General features: G+C 33.2%; 3 protein-coding genes across 3 annotated transcripts in view; 2 read left to right on the forward strand and 1 right to left on the reverse strand.

Moving 5' to 3' along the window:
* Nucleotides 1-801, forward strand: part of LOC140891114 (nuclear intron maturase 2, mitochondrial) — a 42,647-nt gene extending 41,846 nt beyond the window's left edge. The window contains exon 3 of the transcript XR_012152435.1: nucleotides 287-801. The gene's annotated coding sequence lies outside the window, so the exon portion shown is untranslated. The remainder of the gene's footprint in view (nucleotides 1-286) is intronic.
* On the forward strand, nucleotides 280-4,661 carry LOC140888711 (putative late blight resistance protein homolog R1A-3). The gene is made up of 4 exons (XM_073296407.1): nucleotides 280-494; nucleotides 1,272-1,362; nucleotides 1,413-3,358; nucleotides 3,677-4,661. The coding sequence occupies exons 1-4, from the start codon at nucleotides 280-282 to the stop codon at nucleotides 4,659-4,661; spliced, it is 3,237 nt and encodes a 1,078-aa protein (XP_073152508.1).
* Nucleotides 4,662-13,282: 8,621 nt separating this feature from the next.
* LOC140888712 (zinc-finger homeodomain protein 7-like) lies at nucleotides 13,283-14,074 on the reverse strand. The gene has a single exon (XM_073296409.1). It carries the CDS (start codon nucleotides 14,072-14,074, stop codon nucleotides 13,283-13,285), a length of 792 nt encoding a protein of 263 aa, XP_073152510.1.
* Nucleotides 14,075-20,160: the final 6,086 nt, after the last annotated feature.

Raw genomic sequence — 20,160 nt, forward strand, 5'->3', positions numbered from 1 at the left:
AAAATAAATGGAGCAGTTGAACTGTTCAAAAGATATAGGACCAACATCTGTCCTTTTTTAATTTAAGTTTTCCACAAGCCAAATAAAAAATGCCGAAATTTCCTACTTGAAACGGTATAAAACCATGCCAGTTCCTGAAACTATGCCCAATAGCTAATTATATATAGTCATTAATTTGCATGCAAAAGTTTACGTGCAATGTGGTAGATTAGGGGGGGAATCAGGGGAGTTTGGTTTGGGGAGAAAAATTCCTCACCTTCATTAAGTTGAGTCGAAATAATGACAGACAGAAGCAATTTGCCATTGCCAAAGTTTGGAGAATGGAACTTGAAAAATGGGGGAGCAGGCCAATATTCCATGATCTTTGAGAAGGCCCGAAATACAAAACGTGCTGGAGGAGATGAACAGGATCTTCGTAACTCGCCGAGGAGTCGGGAGACGGTGCCCTTAACCAAACAGGAAACGCGATCGCCAAAGACATCTGCTCACAAGAGGTGGTTGTGTTGCTCAAACCCAAAAGACATCGACTCTTGATCGTAAGAAATCCCTGGATCAATTCCGTGGAAATCTTTTGGGGAAGTCTATATTTCCAAGAAATCACTGTTCTTCAAATGTTTCATCAATGGGAGACATGATCTTCATAGTAAATACTGAGAATTAAACCGAGTCCATGTTTACATTTATGGGGATTGTTTATTATTTTTTCTCTTTCGTAGATATTACATGGAGCTAGCTTTAAAAACGTATTGGTTTGTTATTACATGTATTCATTGATAATAATTCAAGCAACAGAAACATTCATCTGCTTCTTAGCACAGGCCTGGAAATATAATTCAAACTCAAGAAGATGAATACACGAACATAAAATGAATGAATGCGACCCAACAAATCGATCCAAAAGCAATGGCAACACGTCTCGTCTTCGTGTTCATCACCAGAAGTTGAGATTAGAAAAATCAATACATTTTTATAATTATTCTTTCCATTTATTTTCTTTTCGATTGATTATTATAATTATAAACAAACAATATGTGTTTCTAAATTATTTTTTTTTATCTAGCTATATTAGAATTTGCCAATTAAATCATACAAATTAAAACTTGGGGTCAACGCAAATTGCCCTTCGTCTTTCTTGAATTTTCCCAATCGATCAAACCAGCAATTCTTTCTTTTTAAGCAAATGGAACCAGTAAAGTCTCGAAACAATCATCACTGGTAGATATTGAGAAATGGCTCCTTATTTTAAATATCTGTGGATTACTCTGCAACAGTTTTCTAGGACCAAAGAAGAAGAAGCTTTTCCATGGAATCGGGAACACTTTTATGCTGTACTACGCCGTATATGCTTCGAATCCGATAACGGTAAGTTGTCATGTCACTCTCTTTACCCTCTTGAGAACATGGCGAAACAGGTGATATTGTCATCAATTCATGACCCGAGAGAACGCTCGGAAAAGATGGCATCTTTCATTGAGTATCTCAGGGAACTCTTCAAAGTTCCGGGGCGGTGTAATCCTGGAACGAATGAAATTTTGTCTGGATTTATTTACTTCCTCCTCGATGTTATCCAAGATATTCGGGATCACAGTGCTGATATGATGGTTCCTGTTGAGGATCAGATTGGTGTTTTGTGTAAGGAGCTGAAATTTCTCATCACCATTCTTTGGGATAAACCGATGCATTGTGCGGGAGCCAAGAATCAGCTAATTGAAATTAAAGAGGTAGCGAACCAATCAGGAAGTTTCTTATTCTTATTCTTTTTCACCGTAGATAGATTTGGGGAGACCAGAATTGATCTTAGTCTTGCTGCTTTATTCCGAAAAATCGAGCTTTTGAAATCAAAGATCATAGATCATTGTGTCACGGTCTCAACCCAGTTAAGTAGTATGACTGCTGCAAGTTATGTTGTTTCGCCATATGTTCTTCATTTTCTTCTTGAGGATTTGGAAGAACTAAAGGATCGTGATGATGATGTAATTAATGAAATGAGAACCCTTTATGAGGAGTTATTGTCAATGCAAGTCTTATTCAGTGGTATGGAGGCAGAGCAGAAGGGAGTGATTCAGGAACTCGAAAGGGTTGTAATAACTATCAGAGATATTGCCTATGAAGCTAGATATATTATCGAATTGTTCACGGTTGAGGACGTGCCACTTTGGTATTTCACGGTGAGGGTATCGCATGTAAGAGACAGGATTCAAAATGTTAAGGCGGATCTTGCAGAAATGAGGAAGGGTTATAATACTCGCGTCAGAAAAGTTGCAACTGCAGTACCATTAGAAGCTAAGACACTCCCATTAGGTGATGATCATGTTGTGGGATTTGAAGACGAGGCAAATAAAACCATAGAACAACTTGTTGGAGGATCAGATAAGCTACAAGTTATTTCCATATGTGGGATGCCTGGACTTGGTAAGACAACTTCAGCCAAGAAACTGTATAAAAATCCTTGTGTTATTTATAGATTTTACATTCGAGTATGGGCTGTTGTGTCTCAAACTTACAGGAGGAGAAATCTATTGGCTAAAATTCTGATTGATTTAACCAGAGAACTTGAGAAGGATTCAATGGATGAGGAGGCAATTTCGAAAATGGATGATGAGCGTGTGGCCGAACGGATTTACAAAAGTTTGATAGGAAGAAGATACCTGCTTGTGATGGATGATGTATGGAATTCCAATGTGTGGAATGATTTGAGAAGATATCTCCCGGATGAAAGCAACGGAAGCAGGGTTTTGTTCACCAGTCGGAGTAAAGATGTGGTTCCGTGTGAGAGTATTATTCAAGCGCTTCCTTTTCTCTCGCATGATCAATGTTGGGCTTTGTTACAGAAGAAGGTGTTTCAAAATGAAGCTTGTCCTCCTGAATTATTAGACACTGGTATGCAGATTGCAGAATATTGTCAAGGGTTGCCACTTTCAGTAGTCGTAATAGCTTCAGTACTTGCTAATCTAGACAAGAAAGAAACTTTGTGGCAAGAAGTTGCTAAAAGCATAAAATCACATGTTTCTGAGAATTTGAATCAGTGCCTAAACATACTAGATCTTAGTTACAAGCATTTGCCAGAGCAATTGAAAGTATGTTTTCTGTACTTTGGAGTGTTTCCTGAAGACGAGGAAATCTCTGTTAAGAAGTTGATATCGATGTGGATAGCCGAAGGGTTCGTCCATAAAAAAGATCAGAAAAGCCTTGAGGATGCAGGGAAAGACTATTTGATGGACTTGATAGGTAGAAGCCTTGTTCTAGTTTCCCGAAGAACGTCCACTGGTGGTGTAAAAGCTTGTCGTGTTCATGATCTATTGCGTGATTTGTGTTTAAGAATTGTTAGAGAAGAAGGCTTTCTGAACTCGATCGAAATGTAAGTCCATCTCTCTCCCCTCTTTACTCCTATACATCGTAGAGTCATTTATCTATAGCAGCTTATTTCTATACTCTTGTCAAGTGTAAGGAATGTATGCTATTCATGCTAATCACATTGCCTTAGAATCGGGTGCATTCAAGAAATGGTATAATAACTGATGCCATGATCTTGAGCATGAAGCCAGTGCAAGATGGCCTTCATAGATGATTAACAAATTTATTCCAGTGGTAATGAGAGTCCACATTTTTGTAGGGAATTCGGTGCCATTGAACAAGATTCCTAGCGTTTTTCTGGCTTACTGTGTTCTGTCTCCAGGCCTTTCGGCCTCCATGTCCGTTCTTTGTTGGGCTTCTCTCTCTCCAGTAATAATCACATGTTTCAAAGCTTTAAACTTCTCAGGGTACTAGAGGTTCCCTTGTACAGTGGTCTTGAATCAGTTGAATCATTTGTATCCTTGAGGTACTTGGCCACTGAACACTTGGGCCCATCCTTGGGCCACCTTGTGAATCTGGAAATACTCATAGTGCATTTCGCATCAAAGGTTTCTGATGTCTTTCTAAAGTTGTTGATGAAATTGTTCAAGTTGAAATGCCTCCATTTCAAGAGTCGTGTTCAATTCGGGGTTTCTCGCCATCTCCTAGACAATCTACAGGCCAAAAGCTTTCAGATGAAGAATCTACAAGCAATTTCCTTTTTTCGTCTTTATCATGGTAGGGATGAAGAAATTTTGAGATTTTTTCCATGTCTCATCAGATTGAAATCCGCGTTTGTTGTTGATCAACACTCATCTCCAATGTATCCAGTGATAGACTTCCTTACACAGCTTGAATCGCTCACTCTGTATCTTGAAGGTAAGTTGGATTGGTTCCAAGACATGCTAACTTTCCCTCTTGCTCTCAGAAAACTAGCTCTACATAAGTTCAAACTTTCTTGGAAAGAAGTTTCGATGATTGGGAGATTGTCGCATCTTGAGGTCCTGAAACTGGTTGTTGTTTCCTTACAAGGACGAATATGGGATACCAGTGATAATGAGTTTCAAGAGCTCAAGTTCTTGAAACTGGACAGACTAGGAATTGTACAGTGGAATATATCAAATCACCATTTCCCGAAACTCGTGCGATTAGTTTTGCGAAAATGTAGTAATCTGGAGGAGATCCCTGCAAGTTTAGGCGATATTCCAACGCTGCAGATGATCGAGGTGGAAAAGTGTGGTGAATTAGTGGCGGAGTCTGCCATGAGAATTCTAGAAGAACAACAGGATATGGGTAACGAGGAGCTCAAGGTTATTGTCTCGAACTGAGTATAGAGGCTTGGCCTTTTAATCTTTTCTGTACTTGCAAAGTAAATGGTTTTTCTAGTTTCCTTCGTTTCGGAATTCGCTACAATGCAAGAAAAACATTCAAGCATGAATTCTCGTTTACTGATGTTTTCAATTAGCTGTGAGAAGATGTAGAATTTGGCTGCCTCTAACATACTGATGGTCCTAACCGCTGTCTCTTTATATTGACTGCATGTATTTAAAACGCAACACAGGAAGAATAACTGTTAGGTCAATGGAATCCGGATATCTCCGCAATGATATGATATTGTCCACTTTGGGCACAAGCCCTCATGGTTTTGATTTTTTGGAACACACCCAAAAGGCCTCATATCAATGAAGATATCATTCCATATTTTAATCCATGATCTTTTACTTAAACTTCTAATGTGGGACTTTTTTTGGTCATCCAATGTAGGCATTTGGTTGACCATTCCTAATAATCTTCCAATGTGAAACTTTGGTTGACTATTCTTAACAATCCTCCCCTCAAACAAAGTTCCACCAGGCCTCCCCTCAATCCGTCCCTCCAATCGAGCCTACTCACCTTCAATGCGTTGCAACACACGCCTTACATGAATTTCCGGGAGCGTCCCTCGAGAGCTTTTTCATGGATCTTTAATCGGGGCCTCAAACTTCTTCTCCTTGATTTTCCGAGGATTCCACCCAACATTTGTTTTTATCAGACCATGACTCATTTCCCACAGACGACGCCATTTGTTAATTCAATGGAATCCGGATATCTCCACAATGATATGATATTGTCCACTTTGGGCACAAGCCCTCATGGTTTTGATTTTTGGAAACACACCCAAAAGGCCTCATACCAATGAAAATATCATTCCATATTTTAATCCATGATCTTTTACTTAAACTTCTAATGTGAAATGCCTCATACCAATGGAGATATCATTCCATTTATTAACCCATGATTATTTCCTTGATCAATCAATGTGGGACTTAGGTTGATATCCCAACAATCCTCCCCTCAAACGAAGTCACACCATTATTCACATGGTCCGGGCCTCCCCTCAATCCGTCTCCAATCGAGGCTACTCCACTACACTGCGTTGAGGCACACGTCTTACATAAATTCCCGGGAGCATCACCCCTCGAGAGCTTAACACGGATCTTACCGGGAGCCTCACCTCCTTCGTTTTTAATTCCGAGGATTCCACCCACATTGGTTCGATCAGACCATGGCTCTGATACCACTTGTTGGATCAATGGAATTCGGATATCTTCACAATGGTATGATATTGTCCACTTTGGGTATAAACCCTCATGGTTTTGATTTTTGGGAACACACCCAAAAGGCCTCATACCAATGAAGATATCATTCCATATTTTAATTCATGATCTTTTTTTTAAATTTCCAATGTGGGATTTTGGTTGATCATTCCTAACAATCTTTCAATGTGGAACTTTGGTTGACTATTCTTAACAATCCTCCCCTCAAACGAAGTTCCACCAGGCCTCTCCTCAATCCGTCCCTCCAATCGAGCCTACTCACCTTCAATGCGTTGCAACACACGCCTTACATGAATTTCCGGGAGCGTCCCTCGAGAGCTTTTTTATGGATCTTTAATCGGGGCCTCAAACTTCTTCTCCTTGATTTTCCGATGATTCCACCCAACATTTGTTTTTATCAGACCATGACTCATTTCCCACAGACGGCGCCATTTGTTAAGTCAATGGAATCCGGATATCTCCACAATGATATGATATTGTCCACTTTGGGCACAAGCCCTCATGGTTTTGATTTTTGGGAACACATCCAAAAGGCCTCATACCAATGAAGATATCATTCCATATTTTAATCCATGATCTTTTACTTAAACTTCTAATGTGAAAGGCCTCATACCAATGGAGATATCATTCCATTTATTAACCCATGATTATTTCCTTGATCAATCAATGTGGGACTTAGGTTGATATCCCAACAATAACAATACAAGAAGTCCATGACTATTGTTTAGATGTAAAGACTATTATATTTTTTTGTCATTTAATTTATTCTTCTAACTTTTCAATCTTGATCTTAGGTCATTGATAAATCTTAACGATTTTATTTTTATTTTTATTTTTATGATGACGAAATTTGTCGTTATCATTTTTCAGTGTGTAACAAATAAACCTTCGGATATAATACAATAGCCTTCAAGCTTTGCTGACCAAGTAAATAATATTGAGCGAACTATATTATGTGGCGAGCTAATTCGAAAAAATATTGACTAAGATAATTAATTCCATGACCCATGGCTAAACGTTCTTAATTTTGTGTTATTGTATTAATAGGACTAGGGGTGGGATCGGGTCGGGACCCGGCCCGTAATCCCCTTACCCAATTTTCGTTCCGATAAGAATTGCGATAATTTTTTTCTCCCGATCTCACATCCAAGAAGTGTCGAGACTCGAATGTTCGGAATCCCGTCGGGTCGGGAGAGGGTAATCCCGAACAATATTTTTTTAAAAAAATTTCTCTGAATTTTTTTTTAAAAAAAAAATTATGAAGAAACTCAAAAAATTTCTTAGTATATTACAAATAAATTAAAATTTCTTTGTATATAACCATTAAAACTAAAACATCTTCTTAGTACATTACAAATAAACTAAAACAACTATTTGATTGATAAAATAAAAATATATTACAAATAAACTAAAACAACTATTTGATTAATACAATAAAAATATATAATTATTCATAATAATAAAAAAAAACAAAATAAAAATTTATAAATCAATTTTAATATTAAAAAAGATAAATAAAAATATAAAAAAATAGTTATATGGTAGATAATTATAAAACATTAATATTAAAACAGAAAATTATAAAAAATTCTATTTTTTTAATTAAAAAATATTATTATTATATTCGGGTCGGGTCGGAAATCCCGTCGGGTAGAGTTGCCTATCCCGATCCCGAAATTGATCGGGTCGGAAAAAATCTCGAACACTCGAGTCAAAAAAGTTCGGGACGGAAAAAATTCGGGACGAAAAGGGTTGAGAATCGGGAAGGGTCGGAAATTTTCAGAATTTTGGCAGCCTAAATAGGACACATGATGGTCTAATGTGATCCCACTTAATAAAGATTGTCCATCCAGCATAGAGAAACCCTATAATTAGAAGGAAAAATAGAAATCCATCAACTTGGTGACATACTTCAAGCATTGCTTGAAAGTGTTGCATTCTCTACACCCATTTCGATGAAAGACAAAGCCCAACCTGCGGATTCAGAGCCTGTTGATGCAAACTATTTTTCGCTACAATACCTCACCTTCACAAGACCAGATATAATTATTTATGCGGTCAATAAGATCTCTCAGTTTCTCAACAGTCCTACACTAATCCATTTAAAGGCAGTGAAGCGTTTATTGAGGTACTTAAATGGGACACGAACTTTTGGTGTTCGTTATATAACTCAAAGTCCTACAACTCTATATGCCTTCAGTGATGAAGATTGGGCTGATTGTACAATCATTTGAAGAAGTACCACTGGATTTTGTGTATTTTTTTGGTGCCAACTGCATATCTTGGTGTTAAAAAAAATAGCCTACAGTATCTCGATCTAGTTCTAGAGCTAAATACCGGTCCATGGCCTCCACAACCGTAGAAAAAACATGGCTGACATTCCTCCTTCGAGACATTGGGATTAAATTAGCACAACCACCACATTTGTTTAATTTGTGACAATATTAGTGCTCTTCATATGTCAGTTAATCCGGTATTTCATGTGCGGTCAAAACATATTGAGTTCGACTATCATTTTGTAAGAGAGAAAGTTGCAATGGGTTATCTTGTCACACCGCTCACACGATATATTTTGTCCTCCTCTAAACATATATGCGAACATCTTTACAAAGCCTGCATAATCTAAGATACCTTTAAAATATTCAGAAACAACTTGGTGTTTGTCCTCTCCCACACACCAATTTGAGGGGGCATGTTAAGGATAACTCCAAAGATCAAGGCGTGATTATCACAAATAAAGGAGCATATCAAGAAGAAAATCAATTTAATGATCAATCAACAATTAAAGATCCCACTGCGCAATAAATCTTGCACTTTTCTTGTAAATTAAGATTTCACATGAATATAAATAAGAGAGATCCGTGTTTACTTTTCTCATAAATTTACTATTTCGAATTTCCAATATTTTTTTTTGTGACGTGGGAATCCGCAGCCGCTACCCTTATAAGGTGCGCTCTTGGTAAACCTTCGGACTAACGCAATAGCCTACAAACTACGCTAGTCAGGTAAACCACACTGGACAAACTCTGTGTGACAGGTTAACCCAAAAAAGTGTTGGCAGAATCGAATTTCCAATATTGCTATCATCCAGTCGGATCCGAATCGTTAATAGCTCGTATAGTTTGAAGCGAATCAGAAAAGATGCAAATATTCTCAAAATCATTACTCAAACAAAGATCCAAACCAAATCTGATTGCCAACAATTCATCCCCTTTTACTGCTCCCATCGATCGAACAAAACCAGCCTTAGCACCAAGAACTTCTACCAAATGATTTCGAATAATATAAATATATATGCTTTAAACGTTTGATAGTTATTTTTATAGGTGCTTTGGGGGTCCCTTGTGCGGTTACTTTCACAATCTTTCCAAGTGGCTTTTCATGTCAGGTTGTAGACCAGGATTCGATCGACCCGTGCCACTATATACATATGCAATATAATATAATACAATGCCCCCAATGGGGTGTCCAAGTTGGTGGAGTAGGTGAACTCTTGACCATAGGTCAGGAGTTCGATTCTCCTTGCCAACACCTTCTTGGACTAGTCTGTCACACAGGGCTTGCCTAATGTGGTTTACCTGACTGGCGTAGTTTGCAGGCTATTGCGTTAGTCCGGGGTTTACCCAGAGCGCACCAAAAGGTAGCAGTTGCGGGTTCCCACGTCACAAAAAATATATATATATATATATATAATATAATATAATACAATATAATATAATATAATACACACACATACATGAACATATATTATTAAGAATCTATTTATATTTTTTTTTATTTATGACTAATATATATTAATCCCTAATGTTAGCTCATAATACTTTAAGATTGAAATAATTTTATTTATAATGATTTGTTTAAAATGAAATTATTATATAATTATAAATTTTACTTTGTTATGAGTTGAATACAAATTAATTGCTTTTAGCTTGTAAAATATTTTTCCATAGATATTATTAACAAGAATTTAGAAAAGTAAAATTAATGATTTATTAATTTTTAAAAGCTTTTGTTGTATAGTGACCAAATTTTAAAAAAAATTATAAGATGTTTAATCGGTCCAACGAGTGCAATCCAAATTGAACGTGTACTCAACTTCCGATACAAATTATGTGTTTGGCCAAACCTGTCTCGTTGTCATGTCTGTTGTAGACCTTCCCATCAACCAATTTCTACAATACTATAATGTCATGATTCCTCAAAATCTCTCGTGAAGCCATTTGAGGCTTCACACTGGATACGAATCTTCACAAAGCGTCGGAATAGCATTGGAGACAAGGTCGGGTCTCCCAAAAATTTATTAAGCAAGAAAACATGAAAAACAAGATGAATTTGGGCATCATTTGGAAGTTGTAAGTTGTAACCGATATGCTCCAGATCCCACCCGCTCAAGTATCGGAAAAATTAATGGTTGAGTTCAACCTACCTTATGTGTATTAGTATTACCTTAATTGTCAATATATTGGTTCAATGATTTGTCTCATCACCTCTCCAACATTAATTATGTTTATGTCTCCAACATTAATTATGTTTATGGGTTAAAAAATATAGATCATTAGATCCATGATTTGGGCAATATGATCACATTAACCAAAATTAAGACCATAAAATTTCTTACTAATTAGTGTATATGTGGGTCCTCGTTTGGCTGAACCTTGTTTGTAAGGTTGCAAACGTACTCACGTCAATTCTCCAACACCAAACACCATATCAGTTCGATGTTTATCAGCTAGATTTTTCATACGAGTTTGTGCTCTTTCCAAATTGTACCATAGTAATTTTTGTAATATTTCGTCACGCTGACGAAGCTCCCTATCGATTGCATCATTCTTGCTAGATTCCAAACTAAAGCGAGAAATGATACGCACAAGTCTTCCATGTTAGAAATATCATATTACTGAACTAAATTCGATATACCTGCATAAAAGCATAACACGTAATTAAGATTGATGTGAGAAAAAATTAAAGGCAATAATGAGTTCTAACTTCTAATCATTGATACTGAATTTAAAACTGCAAGTAGGAGATCACACGAATACATAAACACATGGATCTTCTAAACCTTGATGCAACTGTATAGATATATGGTGTATTTTTATTAATAATTACAAAGATTTAAGGACCATATAGATATCCTCTAATTAATCAATCATAGAGACACTCGAGATTTGACAAATCTTGATGATATATATCCGGGATATGTTGAATCAAATCTTGGTTTTAGACCGCGCGAGATCATAATTTGCACCAAATTGAAACTTGAGTGAAGTTGTCTCTTTACATTGAACTGCATGTATTTAAAACGCAATATATACCAGAAAGAGGAAAAATACAAGAAGCCCATAACGATGGTTAAGAAATATTCTCAACCATGCATGGTTAATGAACATGAAATAATTAGCTGAAATTATAAATTAATTATAATATTTGATCAAATTTCAAATTTTAAATTGAAAATTGGTACATTATCGTATAAGATTTATGAAAAATTTCATATATATATATATATATATATATATATAGACACAAAAAAATTATTTTAAATTTAAAAGTAGTGATAATATCCGATCAAATTTTAGTTTTGAATAGAAAATGGTACATTTTCATATTTCATATATAACATTTATAAAAAAAATTCACATATATGAACACAATTAATTAAATGATCTTAAAAAGTAGTGACGCTGAAATCCGATCAACTTTAATTGAACCGAAAATTGGTACATTATCACACACACATACATAGCATTTATGAAATTTTACACACATATATGGACACAAAAAAATTAGCTGAAAGCAAAAGTAATGATAACATATGATCAAATTTTAAATTTTGAATGAAAACTTGTTTTCAAATAATGATAACATATGATCAAATTTTAAATTTCAAATCAAAACTTGTTAAGTTACATTATATAGTATTTATAAAAATTTTCAAATATATATGGATACAAAAAAATAGATACAACATTTATGAAAATTTTTACATATATATTATAACAAATTATACATGTGGAAGATGATGAAAAGACATTGGGGTTCTCCATGATTAATTAACATCTCTCAAAAGAAATTAAATTCTTATGCTCTCTTGTAGTCATTGAATTAAGATGATAAAAAATATATATAACAAATTTAGCAAGCGAACGTGCGATTGTATTCTTTCTACCCTAATAACGTTAGACAACAAAGTCTAATATATGAATAAAGATTGCCATATATATATTCTCTTGAATGCTAATTAACTGGTACAGTTTCTTGTTTTATTTGACTAATAGTTAACATAATTAAGTGGTACTAATATTGGCTGTGAATCCTAATCACAAAGGCCAAAGATCCTACACAAGCTAGAAAGTTCATCAATAATAAAATCACCTAAAATTGGTATAATTTGGTACCAAAAAAGCAATTTTTCCACCGAAAATTGATACATTATCACACACATATATAGCATTTATGAAAATTTTACACACATCTATGGACACAAAAAAAAAAGCTGAAAATAAAGTAATGATAACATATGATCAAATTTTAAATTTCGAATCAAAACTTGTTAAATTATATTATATAGCATTTATAAAAAAAATTCAAATATATATATGGACACGAAAAAATAGATACTACGTTTATGAAAATGTTTACATATATATTATAACAAATTATACATGTGGAAGATGATGAAAAGACAATGGGGTTCGCCATATAACATCCCTTAAAAGAAATTAAATTCTTATGCTCCCCTATAGTCATTGAATTAAGATGATCGATAAAAATAATTTTTCTTTCTTTTTTTATATAGTAATATTATTAAGAATGAGGTGCATACATTATCTTATCTTACCGACCAAATCAAAAAAATATTCTTAGTCCCAAACAATTAAGAAAAAATATATTTAACAAATTTAGCAAGTGACCGTGCGATTGTATTATTTCTACCCTAATAACGTTAGACAACAAAGTCTAATTAACTGATACAGTTTCTTGTTTTATTTGACTAATAGTTAAGATAAATAAGTGGTATGATAATTGGCTGTGAATCCTCGTCACGAAGGCCAAAGATCCTACACAAGCTAGAAAGTTCATCAATAATAAAATCACCTAAAATTGGTATACTTTGGAGTACTACCATATCAAAATAACAAATTATATCAATATCAAATCGAAATTTTTTCGATATACAAACATTTTTTTTTATATTTGAAATCTTTTTGCGAAATATAAATTTTTTTCATATCAAAATTTTAAAATTTCGATATTTGTATTAACATGAATTTTTTTTTTATTGATATTTTTGATACGGTACCTTGAAAAAACACCCTTTAATTTTGAAAAAAAAAAAGAAAAAATCTTGCCTATATCTTCTTCTTCATGGCTTGTTTGTTATTGTGCATCCATACCTTGAACACTTGTCTCTTCACCCCAACTTCCCTGCAGAACTCGTGCACTTGTTCATCATCTTGTCTCTGAATCCTCCACCCCAGCTTCTCTGCAAATTCATGCATCCTATCCTTTTGTTCTCGATTGAATTTCGTTCGGAATCTCTTCTTCTTTGAAGAAGATGATGCCATTGCATGTCCGCCGGGACTGGATTGGAACATGTTGAAATCCTCGCTGGACGACTCCGCTGTGCTGTTTCCGCCGAATTTCATCATTATGGGATATTGCGTAGTAGTAGTAGTACGGGCGGCGGGAAATGGTTGAACTTGATGGTGATGAATATTATTAGCCTCTAGTACCGAAGGTGGGTGAGAGTGGTGAGGGTCTCCCACTCGCCGGTGGAAACTCCGGTGGCAGTTACAGGCTGCACATCTCATGGATTCGAACGACGTGCCCACTTGAGGCATGAATTCGCCGCATCCATCGACGACATAGTTACCCATGCTCGCCGCATGATTCTTGAGGCATTCTCTGTACTTAGTTGAGGAAATGCTGCTTGTGGAAGTTTCCGCTTGTACTGGAGCAGCTGGATCTGGATCTGGGGTATTGGAGTAGTTGTGCAGCTGAGGAGGCTGATCTAGGGTTCCTCTTCTCTCAAGGGGAGCTGCAGAAACTATAGGAGCAATTCGAGGCTGCAGCTTCAATATTGGCGATGATTCTAATTTGTTGAAGCTTATGGAGTTTGGCATCCCTCTTCTGTCTTCCATGAGCTAGATCCAATAAGTACTTAATTTTCAAGTACTAATAAATCTCCATCATGCAAATCTTGAGTTTTTTTTTTTTTAAATCTTTTCTTGATCTCTTGATCTACTCGGTGATTCCACCTCCAAAGATCAACTCAATTAGCTAGCTAGCTAGCTTAATATAATACTCCCTCCATCTCAAATACATAGTCCTACTTATTTTTTCACACAGATTAAGAAAAAATTATTGGGAAAGTAAATTTTATACAAACTTTCCCTATTTAATGTATTAAAAAATAATTGCACAATTTTCAAGATTTAGTTAATAGGGGTATATTAGTAAAGAAGTATAAAAAAATATTACTAAATATGATATATGACTATATATTTGGAACAAAAAAAAAAACGTGGACTATATAATTGAGACGGAGTGAGAATATATTATGAACAAAATCCATCGAGAATAACTGAGTAATCTGAAGGTTGCTGGGTACGTTTGACCTCGAGTTATATATATATATATATATATATATTTCGCATCTCTTCTTTGAATGAGCTAGCTAGCTTTTTGAGTGCTTAGCCTTATCCCCATTAATTCAAGCAATCAATCCTCAACCCTATTTCCGGTTGGCATATATATATATATGCACAAGGTGAAGGATTTTTGACCCCAATGGCGCTTGATTTCAAGTAAATCATATACACATTATAAATAAATATAAATTAACAAGAGAATCTTGAAAATACGTACGCGGTTATGTATATATATTTATTATATAAAAAATATGTGTGTTTCTATGTGTACGTATATTATCAGTATATATATATATATAATATCAGTGAACCACCAAATACATGAAACTACAGGCAAATATAAGAGTACAAAATAACAAAATCTGTAACTTTGCGCACGGATTCAAGGAAAGATAGACTTAGCTATTAAATAAATAGAAAAAAAAAAAAGTTAGAAAATATTGTGCAAAAAAATCAGAGTTTTAAGTCAGTGAGTAGGGGTTGACTCAAAATTTACATTAATATCTGGCCAGACGGATTTAGTTAACATGCATGAGTCATTTAAATTTAATAAAGTGAAATAAATATTTAAAACATATATATATATTTTTAAAAATTAATTTAGTGGCCTCCTCGCCTAATAAGAGATGGCCCCTACTAGTTGCTAGATAGCTCTGATATTTCAAGAACATTCTAGCAATGTAAATTCTTTAATCCTTCTTTAAGCGAAAAAGATAACCATTCAAAGGAGATAGATGGGTCGGTCGGAGTCGTCCCTTTTTTCCATCACTTATTTTTAGACTTAACTTAATACAAACTCTCAAGTTCTTAATTTCAAGTTCACTAGTATTACATTACATAACATAAACCATGCATATTTAAGAAAGGATAAAATCATAACAATAGATTGATTATACAAACCTTGTGATTTTTCCATCAATTGAGTTCGCCCAGCTTGTCCTAATAAACCTTACCCTACGCGGCTAATTAAAACATTATTCCTATCTTCGTCACAATTTCAAGTTAATCAAGTTAAAATCTTTGTTTTTATGGAAAAATTATATTTTAAGTTACGTATATTTATCTTTTTCGTGATTTTTGTCCCTATCTTTGTCAAAATTAAGTCGTATACAGTCATGTGATTTCATTTCTTTGGAAATTTTAATCATTTTATTCGAGATAGGTAACGTGACACTAAACACGTACATCAGTTAGTTCGTTATCAAATCGAAAAAAAAATTAATTTTTTTTAATAAAAAAAATTAATTTTTTTTATTAAAAAAATGACGAACTCAAGATTAAAAATTTGTCCAACATCACCAAAAAAGATTCTCAGCTTGGTTGTGGACGGTCGAATAAAAGGTGAAAATAATCGTCCTACACCCCATGCACCACATTGCATTAATGCATATATATATCTCTTCGCAAAACCAATGTAGTTTTCATATAAATGTAATTATATGTAGTAGTCTTAAATTAAATTAAGCCTCACAAGTGGAATATAATCTTGCCCCAGTAATAGTATTCACCCACAGATCCCCACACAGCACCCCCAGATATTAAAATAAAACTAATAACCTTACAGGGCCTAATTATATATGCTAGAAGGTTAAGGTCAAAGAAGATATTTATTAGAGTCAATTAAGTTTGAGGGAAAAAGTAAATTTTAAAAGATATTAAATATATAAATTAAAATACTGTAATATGATCAATTATATTATTAATGTTGTTGTTAGATGTGTTGTCGAAATTTCCAAAAACTTTAGATTTTTGGGGGAATATATAGGATTTCAATGAGCATAGATACTTAAATTTAAATTTAGATAGCCAAAAACATCGTTAATTAGTTTATAATTACATAATATTGCGTTAATTTGGACTTAATTATTTTTTTTTGTGATGTGAGAACCCGCGGCCGCTACCCTTATGACTTAATTATTATTGACAATGAATGACCCGTGCTTTTTTCTCGATTCCCACGATGCAATATTAATTTGAAAAACATAAGCAGTATACCTAGTATAAATTAATTAATACTAAAATACGACCCCTTCGAAATTGAGGTTATTTTTTATTACAAGAAATTGAGTTTTGAGAGGTAAAAATTCCATTACAGTTACTCAGTACTTGCTCGTTTATTTATACGAGGCCATACAGTGCATTCGACCCGATTCTTGAAGAAGGACTGCACTGCCTTTCCTTTTGCCATGTTTATTTAATCACATGCATTGAAGCACTATAAAGATTAATATCTTTATGTACATATTGAAAGTACTATATTAATCATCTCTAAAAATCGAATAAAGTCATTGAGTTCATATATTTTAGCAAACATTACAACTGTACGTGATCAAGTTAAAATTAAATTTTGAATTTTTTATGTAGTTTTTTAAAATTTTCTTGATTAAATTCGTGAATCTATCATTGCAAGGATCTTTGATGTTTGTTACAAATGATTAAATAATAATACATTTTCTTATATTTCTATACTATATTATTAAACGTGAGCCCTTTTTAATGTCATAAATCATGATCCGTCATTTCAATGTCTACCATAATTTAATTTAATATACCGTATTAAGAATGGATGAGACTTTGATACATTTTCAATATTTTTTTGTCATTTGATAGCTATTTAATTACAAACATATCGTATTTTTTTGTCATTTGATATATATACACATATATATTCATAATATCTCTGATAAATTAGTTGAGTATGTCACAAATCTACATTAATGAGATTGATCAACTCGACCTGCCTATTCTAAAAAAAAGTTATAAATTTAATACAAGAATAATGTCTTTCATTGGTTGAATATCATAAGAGAATTATTTAAAAAATTAAATTGTGATACTACCTTACTAGAGTTTCGTTTTTTTTTTGTTTTTTTTTATTTTGATCATTTAAATTCGTGTAAATAAATCATAAATGTGTCATCTTTGACCAACCTAATGCTAATTTAGGTTATATACAATGATCCAACGTATACTAATCATTGTATCCTTTCAATGATATTATTAATTAATATATATTTAACATGAGAGCTGGATTTGGCCGGCCCATTGGTGCCGATGTAAAAGTATGATTATTTCCCTCGTTAGCTAGGTTAATTTTGTTCTATAATTAAGAGACCTCGAAGACTGCGAAGGGGTGGCTTGAGTCAGATATCAAATTTTATTTGACCAAACTATATTTTTTTACGCTAGCAAATAATGAGCTAATTATCGTCTCAATTTATATTTTAATTTGAGACACTCATTTGCTACCTCCTTTGAGCCTTGTGCCAAAATTTTACTGTTCATATAGGGTTGAATTATCGTCTCAATTTATATTTTCATTAGTATTCTTATCTAGGGTTGATATACCGAATTCAAATTAATGTCTCACTTTATCATCTCAATTTATATTTTAATTTGAGACACTCAAAATGTCTTGAAACACTCCCTTCGTTTTTCTTTTTATTTTTTTTAAAAGAAATAAAAACAACCAATATCTGTTATGGTAGCTAGTTGAATTAGTACTCTTATCTAGGGTTGACATACCGAACCTAAAATATCGAATTTTCGGGATATCGCATCGAATTTTTTTCGATATACAGATATTTTTTTGGTATATGAAATTTTTTTCAGTATCTATACGATATCAATATAAATTTTTTCTATATCAAAATTTCAGAATTTCAATATCGATATCGATATGAATTTTTTTCATGTTAATATTTTTGATACGATATACTAAAAACCCACACAACAAATACGTACTTTATGTTTAAAATTTGTCTGAATAAAAAATACTCGTGTTTCATCGCTCATTTACTGATTTACATGTAGGTTCTAATACGAACACTTTACTCACTAACTTATATATATCCGAATTGAAAATCAAGATTATAAAATTCAAATATTAAAAATCGAGCAAAAAGTAATCTAGCAAGAAAAGTAGCTAGATTTAATGTCGAGATTTTGTTACCTTTACAGCTAATTATAGAAAGTCTAGAACATTTAACAATCCTATATTATTATATTAATTTGATTAACATGTGCTGAATTTAGCAAAGAGAGATCTAGAGCAGAACTAATAGTTTAGGCCCGATAAATATTATAATTAATAATCTCTAGTCGGTCTATTTCCGGTATAGAGAACCATTTTATAAATTGTATTATATATAAAAATTTAACCAATAGTGTTTATATTACTAGGGACTGATTAAATTAATGTAGGCAAAAAAGTAATTTTGTTTGCTTATGATTTATAATCTACGTGGTTAAAGCTCAACCATATCTCTCCACTATCCCCAAGATTGTTTTTTTTTTCAACATCAACAATATTATTTATATTTTTGAGAGCAGCATTTGTATATTTTTTCGATTGTCCTACATATATAATTAGCTTGAGTAATATTTTCCACAGCAAGAACATGTAGAATAAGATTTTAAATACGATTAAAATTAATCCATGAAATACGACTAATTCGATAAAGGTGGTACAATGAAACATAAAATAATTACTCACCGGTTAATCGATTATTAATGACATTACTAAAATAGCGTTGAATATAAATTGGTGTAAATTTGGTGGGGAAGAATCTTTTATTTTTCGGATTCTTTAATTATTATTGGTTACGATGCAGTTATAATATGCTCGGGTAATGTTAATGCCACACGCTTATATAATAAACACTAAAAATGTGCATGAATCGTAGTGACTCAGTAGATTCATTGTATGCAGGCAACATTCTGGTTATGAATCCAATAATTGTTTAATATAGTTAAGTATTACAAGTACCATGCACCATTCATGTGTGACATTTATTTTCTTAAGTTTTGGGATCGCATTATACAAGGAAACTACTCAATCTAGGTTTGAAATTTTTGGGAAGTGAGAAAATATTTGATAAATAAACAACGTCAACTTAAAATGATATATATGTAGTTAATATTTAATTTGTTTAATGAAAGTAAACTAAATTAAATTAAACATTGAAAGAAGCTCATAAATCTTTTTACATCTCATTGTATACTGGAAGTGTTACAAGACAATACTGTATTTTCGTAGTTGCTCACGAATTCTCCGTACCCTTTTTACGTGGGATCAAGACTGCAATCAATATTTCTCCTTTTTTAATCACATAGTCTTGGGCCTCTTAGACCCACATGTGTTGATAAATGAGGAGTTGAGGACCCTTAGATGTATCATGAAGTAGTAGTGTCTATATAAATAGGTTGAAATGAACCTTGCAGGTCCTTAGTCAATTTTATATGAAATAAATTCATAATTTTTTTAAAGACATTATTCAATTATTATTATTGTATATATTTGAACTTAAATATTTAATTTGATCATCAAATGTATCACGAATCATTTAATTTAATTTTATGAAAAATAATAAATAAAGCTTAAAAAACTACTTGCGCCCTTTTCAAATTTCAATCCTTGAAACAATAAAAAAAAATCTACTTTAGAATATTTCCTAAATATAGACATTATTTCTGCTCTAAGGGAAAAAAAAGGAAAAGCCTTTTTATTAAGGTAATAAACATCTTTTAATTTATTTCAAAAATAAAAAAATTAACTATTAATGTGAACTGGCGCA

Source organism: Henckelia pumila, chromosome 3 (assembly GCF_033568475.1).
Source record: "Henckelia pumila isolate YLH828 chromosome 3, ASM3356847v2, whole genome shotgun sequence".
Lineage (NCBI taxonomy): Eukaryota > Viridiplantae > Streptophyta > Magnoliopsida > Lamiales > Gesneriaceae > Henckelia > Henckelia pumila.

Bases quoted from the DNA above. Each gene is read 5' to 3' on its own strand.
- LOC140888711 (XM_073296407.1), top strand. From the start codon at position 280: ATGACAGACAGAAGCAATTTGCCATTGCCAAAGTTTGGAGAATGGAAC. The intron at 495-1,271 runs GTGGTTGTGTTG...ACTCTGCAACAG, and splicing joins AAGACATCTGCTCACAAGAG to TTTTCTAGGACCAAAGAAGA. The intron at 1,363-1,412 runs GTAAGTTGTCAT...ATGGCGAAACAG, and splicing joins ATGCTTCGAATCCGATAACG to GTGATATTGTCATCAATTCA.
- LOC140888712 (XM_073296409.1), bottom strand. From the start codon at position 14,074: ATGGAAGACAGAAGAGGGATGCCAAACTCCATAAGCTTCAACAAATTA.